At 32.4% G+C, this 6,586-nt stretch overlaps 1 protein-coding gene across 1 annotated transcript; it reads right to left on the bottom strand.

Annotated features, from left to right (window-relative positions):
- Positions 1-2,689: 2,689 nt before the first annotated feature.
- Positions 2,690-4,452, bottom strand: LOC129319442 (fatty alcohol:caffeoyl-CoA acyltransferase). The gene has a single exon (XM_054964513.1). The coding sequence runs from the start codon at positions 4,328-4,330 to the stop codon at positions 2,936-2,938; it is 1,395 nt and encodes a 464-aa protein (XP_054820488.1). The 5' UTR covers positions 4,331-4,452; the 3' UTR covers positions 2,690-2,935.
- Positions 4,453-6,586: the final 2,134 nt, after the last annotated feature.

Raw genomic sequence — 6,586 nt, forward strand, 5'->3', positions numbered from 1 at the left:
TCGGTGAAGCCGCCACTACTCGCTTTGTGAGCTGTGGTAAGAGTGACGAACGATGAGGTGGCGATTTCTTATTCGCTGAAGTCTCGAATTTTGACGTTCACGGTTCACACCCGCGTTAAGTTGTAACTTGAAACAGCAGCATTTCCTCCAAAGATGAACAGCACTATCAGTAACGGCCTAACTGATCGGCACACAAGTTGTGACAGAACTTTTTTTTTTTTTTTTGCATGATTTTATCGACCTCGTTTTGTGGCACAATCGAAAGTTCTCAAGTGTGATATTTTTATCAATTAAGAATTATCACACAGATACTTCACATGAAAATTATCAACGACTTTGTATCAGAACTGTGCGCTTTTTATTTTATTTTTTTAACCTGATGGAAAAGCTCTTAAATATGATATTTTATCTCTTAACAATCATCACACAAAAACTATATATATATAAGTTATAAATGAGATATGGCTTTTTTAAAATCATATTTGTTACTTTATTTATTAAATTAAAATTTATTTTTACCTTTTAACTTTACCTACAAAATTATTGAACATCTTAAACTTAATTATGAATTAACTTTATTTTTTAATGATAAAAATTCAGTCATCCATGCCTCTAACTTTATTTTTCCTTTATGTGGATCTTGCATTTAAATGTTTTAATGCTTCTTATTATAAAATATTTAAATAAATCTCGTAATTTAATTTTTTAATATATTTTTCACTCTATCCCTTTCTTCCCTTCTCCCCCCTCCCTCTTCCTCTCACCATCCCTCTCATCCTCTCCCTCTCCTCTTTCTTGTCGTCATCCTCATCCAAGACTTCCATCATCAATGTGGTTTAAGGCATGATCAGCGGCCTCATTTTCATCACCTCAACTGTAACTAATTAAGTGCCATCTAAGAGGTCATCAAAGCTCTTCATTCATTCCATCCTTATTCACTCATGCACGCTTGTTTTTCAAGTGTTGTGCAGGGAAGGCGTTGCCATCATCATGGGAATGTGCTCAAGCTCCATTCCTAGGGTGACCATGATGGTGGTCCACAAGAGATCCCAGCTGCTTTCGAGGATGAATGATGCTATGGCTGTATTTCACACTCACACGAGTAACATTAATTTATAGTTGAGTTTAAAATATTTAATAACTTTTCAAGTAAAGTTAAGAGGTAAAAATATTCATTAATATTTATTTATTTATTTATAAAAGCTAGTTCAACACCTTGCAATCTTTTAAGCAAATAATAATCCAGATTAAGGTTGTTTATGATAAATCTTTGTAAGGAATGAAATCACATTTTCGCTGAGAAAGGAGGTGGGGTGAGGAAAAAATATGAAAGTTCTCATAACACTACCTTAGCATTAGGAGTCCCTCGTGTGAAAGGGGGTCGCATGATCATTATTTAGCACATTAATACACATTAATGACTTGAAGCTACATTAATATTTTCTCGTTGCTGCGCCTCCTCAAATGGTAAATTTGTGTCAAGTCTGCTAACTCTTTCGTCCACAAATAGGCTAGTGAATATGTTGAACCTCTTGAAAAAGAATTGGAAATGGCTAGTTTCGCAAAAAGTTAAAAAAAAAAAATTATACTCATAAACTTTAAGAGCCAACTTGGGTCTTTCTCCCACTAGAAATTTACTCCCTAGTCTCGAAGCAATGAGAATGTCATTTAAATACTTTATGAGCGCCTTTATAGCGAGATATGTGTGAAAACAATTAATTAATACTAGCTTTTATACATGTTTTTTTTGGTTTTGATTTGTAGACACTTGGTTAGATGAAATGTTGAACATAAACTAGCCTTGGATAGAAATGTTTTAAGATCAATGGATAACCTTCAAGCATGTTATCTCCCGTAAACATGTTTTGAGTGATCAAGAATGTTCCTCGCCACTAGAAAATACTACAAGAGCTGATGTACATACGTCAGTTACTTCTTAGAACCATGTAGCTTAGGGTGGTCTGATAAGGAACTCCAAGGGAGAATGGTTGCAGGTTTCAAACATGATCTTGGCAGCCTCCTCATCCCTATAACAGAGGTCTTGACAGTTTGAATATGTTTGCAGACATGTAAACAACTTTTCTTTCTCTCTTTCCTTTCCTCTCCTTTTTTTTTTTTTTTGGCTTGGAAGGCCAATGGAACTTCAAAAATTTAAAAATGATAGCAGCCATGTCCTTTAGATAACATGACCGACACTTAACACACATATAGAATGGATAAGCATGTTAGAGCGTGATTATCAAATCATTTTTTGATCGAAGTTTGTGAAATTTTACTTAAGCTACTGGCATTTTATATTTACCTTTTTATATATATGAGACAAACTTTTAGACAACGCCAAGTACTTTTTTATTCAAACACTAAAATTATATAATCACCTAGACCAATGTTAAATTATCTATTTCATATTTCATTATAAGTGTTTTATAATTAAAACCTCCACATGCCTGAATACACTCGTGAGTATATCTATACAAATTGTTAAACCATGTTTAATATCTTGTTCACACGCTTCACTATATCAATGACTAAAAGGATTCATTAATACTTGAATAGATATGTTAATCTAAAATAGAGAATACTCCAAAGTTTAGGGGAAAAAAGAACACTCCAAAGATTTTATCTTTATGTTGATCTGTAATTTAAATTTGATTGATAGCATTAAAAAGCGTATAAATGAAATTCAACCTTCAAAAAATAATAACTTTCCATTAAAAACATGATGCCGTTTGTAACCAATGTCCCTTTTCTCCCTTTCTAATGTAGTGTGGTGGTCCTATCCCTTTCACTTCTGGCAAAAATAGCCCACAAGGATCACAATTATGCAAAAAAGTAAAATCAAGTTGAAACTTGAAATACATCAATTATGGTCCACTATTGATACCTTAAAGAACTCACAAAGTGGGTAAAAGGGTTAAATGAACCATGACAACTTTCAAGCCAGCCCTGAATTTGGCAACAAGGCCTCTAGAAACCTTTGAACAGCAGATTCAGGTAAGCATATGCAAACTATGATAGAACCACTATAACAATCACCATCTCCTTCAGGTAAAAACACACAAACTTGTGGGGTAGGTGTCAAATCTATAGGACCAGCATAAAGTGGCTTTCCCCACCCAAAATCTGTAGATTTATATATAGAGAACCTTGTCCACTGAGTTATTGTCAATTTACCTCCAAATTCAAGTTGCTTTGGTCTATCCACATCAATATAATCCACTGTAGATCTTAAATATTCCTCAGAGACGCCCAGTCTTGCTTCACGAACCAAACGAGTTGTTTCAGGGAGTCCTCCATGAACCAAATCTGACACTGTGCTTGTTGCACAAGCCACACACACCACATTACCATAGAACCCATCTTTCAATGGTGGGTTTCTTAGCTTTTGCCTTGCATTGACTGAAAATGTTAGCCTAAGTTGATAATCAAGTGGTTTTACATCAAGGGCTTGTACCCATGATCTCCAAATATGTGCAGCTGTGGCATCAAAAGTGGTGCAACCTGCAAGATCAAAGGGTTGAGCCATAGCCTTGATCCAAGTCTGGAACTCCTTGCTAATCCTAATACACTTTTGAACAGGCTTGGTCTGCCATAACGTCATTGTAAGGCTGGAACGTTCTTCAATTCCCATAAATTCCATGTGGGGAAACTTCACTACTGGTGGTTTTCGAGGTCGAAACATCTCTCGGTCCCAACATGGCTTAGGGTCTGTGACTAAGGTCCCCATTCTTGCAGTGGTAGCCCATGCACTTAAGAACTGCATGGCTCCTAACCCATCACAGATACAATGGCAGAGTCTCAAACCAAGGCTGAAGCCACCACAACGGAAAAGGGTTACTTGAGCAATAAGTAATGGCATGTCAAGGACTTTGTAGGGTTCTTCATTAGGAAACTTGAAGATCAAGGGCTCCCAATATGGGTTTGGGGCTGTGAGGTCTCCTAGTTCAGATAATGTAGTTTCAGAATGTGCTTCCACCATAAGTGCTCCTTGATTTGATTCAAAGAACACTTCGAGCTTCCCATTCTTGGTCTCTCTTAGCCTGCCTGAAAGAGGGTAATAAGGGACTAGAACATCAGCAAGAGCATCACACAGGGTTTTAATGAGATGCTTTTGGTTTTCTTCACAAAAATGCATTTCATCTGTTTTGTAGAAGTACACTGTGGGTGTAAACACACGAGCTCCAATCATGTCGTCAAGGTTGGAGAGATATAGGCTATCTCCAGGTTTAGCATCAATAGGCTTCGACGGGGTAACTAAAAACATGTTATCAACATTGACAGGAATGTTCAAGTGACGAAGATGAATCTCCTGAACCCATGGAGGAGCCATGAGAGAGTGCTGAAGAAGGTCATGTCAAACGATGCATTTGTAGAGAGGAGGAGCCTGTTCAAACATGCAAAGATGGGGTCAACTTTCTAGAAAAAGAAAGAGAAAGAAGATAAAAAGATAGCACCTGGCTTAATAGGACCAAACTCATGAAGATTTCCAGGTGTGATACTGACTTCTGTGGGATAATTTTTATTCCCAACTGGTTTACCATCACTCTTTGTGTGATTTTACTTTACCCTTTATTGTAAGAAACAATAGTTGATGAATGAGAAAATTTGCAGAAAAAAGCCATGTCAAGAAAACAAGGGACATTTGAAATCCTGCTGTCATTACTTGAGAAAATCCCCCACCTCTAGTTCCTGAAACTGTACACGCTTTACTTGTTCACAACATATTCATGAAACTGTTCGTGCAAAAGTTTTATAGTTTATTCGTGAAATTTGAAAACAGAACATGTCAATGTTATGATGAATCCACAAAGAAACGAGAAAAACAAATACTGGGAAGTAGTAGGTAGAGGACGTGAAATGAATGGAAAAGTACTTACTCGAACATGCAACATAATTCAAAAAGGACGAGAGAAGAATCAAGGTCAATGACGGCATATCAAATTTTTTTTGGAAGAATTACATTGAAATTTCACGTAAAAAAATTAATTACTGCAAGATTCACTGACAACTAAACTAAACTAAATTATATTGACATCCTCTTCGTCCTCTCTCAGGAAACAAGTGACAAGAGGGTAGAAAAGATAGGACTACTCTTTAATAAGATAGCAGCAAGTTAGTTCTTGGTACGATATGAGTTAGGGCTTTTTTATCACCGCTAACTACTTTTGGTCTCAAATCTTTGGGGTTGCTTTTTTCAATAAACGTTAGTTACATTTCTATATGTTATTTGTACCTCTAGTAAAGAGAGTCAGAACTGATAGCCACTTATAATTTAATTCAGTTGTCAATAAATTTTATAATAATTAATTTTTCTATATAAATTTAGTTGTAATTCTCCCTTTTTCTTTTCTTGCGAAACAATATATCAACATACAATGCTAGCAGTATTTAGAGCAAAAATAAAGTTATTTGCTTGGGTGAATAGTGAGACTGTTGTAGATTAATAGGAGTTAATAACTTTGTATTTTATAAATATTTTAAAATTACGATTATTATTTCAAATATTACTTTGTATAATTTAAATTATATTTAATGATTAATTTTTTTCAATTAGAATGTTTGGAAATTGTTTGACTGAAATTCCAATAACTGTCACACAAAAAAAAGAAATTTCATATAAATAAATTGATCAAAAATTCAAAAATTTTATAAATTTAATGTTGGGAAAATATATTTATAGATCCTCATAGTTTTCTTTAATTTTAAATTATGTCCTTGTAGTTTATTTTATTTTAATTTTGCTCTTATAGTTTGATCAATTAAATAAGTTAATCCTTGAATGTTAAAATTATTAATAAATGATTAAATTTCCCAAAATAAAAATATTTTTGGAGTTCATAAAAATTGACTTAATACTTTTGGCTAAAAAAATTAATTTTATACAATGTGAATATTTTTATTATTTTTTTACAAAAATTCTATATGTATGAAAATTATATAGAAGATTATATAGAAGACAACCTAATTTTACAAATTTTGAGTTATAAAAATTATATCATTAATTGTAAATTTATATAATATTTTAATACTTAATTTTATTTTTTAAAAATGATTAGAGATTAGCAAATATAGCAAATCAAACTATAAAGGTTCAATTAAAGCAAAATAAATTGTAGGGACCAACTTCAACATTGAAGAAAACTATAAGAACTTGCAAATATATGTTTCCTTTAATGTTTCAAAATATATGTAATTAATTATTAATGTTTAATGTTGATAATATATTTTCATTTTGTTAAATATAGGATAAAATATGCTTTTGATCCTTAGTTTTGCACAAATTTTCAGTTTTGTCCCTTAATTTTTATAAAGCATTTTTTCAATCTTTTAGTCTTAATACTATTAATTTTAAATGATAAATTTTATATTAATTCTTATTATTTTAAAAAATTTAATCTTAATATATTAATATTTGATAATGTTTTGTTAATATTTAAAAATTTAATGTAAGAGTTTTGTGTTAATAAAACTAAACAACATTAAAGTTAAATAACTACAAAAATATTTTATAAAATTAAATAATTTAAATGAAATATTGTGTAAAGTTAAAAGATTAACGACACACTTTAGCCTTAAATATATTATC

This window comes from Prosopis cineraria, unplaced genomic scaffold (assembly GCF_029017545.1).
Source record: "Prosopis cineraria cultivar Desert tree isolate PC_DT_omini unplaced genomic scaffold, ASM2901754v1 PC9, whole genome shotgun sequence".
NCBI classification, from domain to species: domain Eukaryota; kingdom Viridiplantae; phylum Streptophyta; class Magnoliopsida; order Fabales; family Fabaceae; genus Prosopis; species Prosopis cineraria.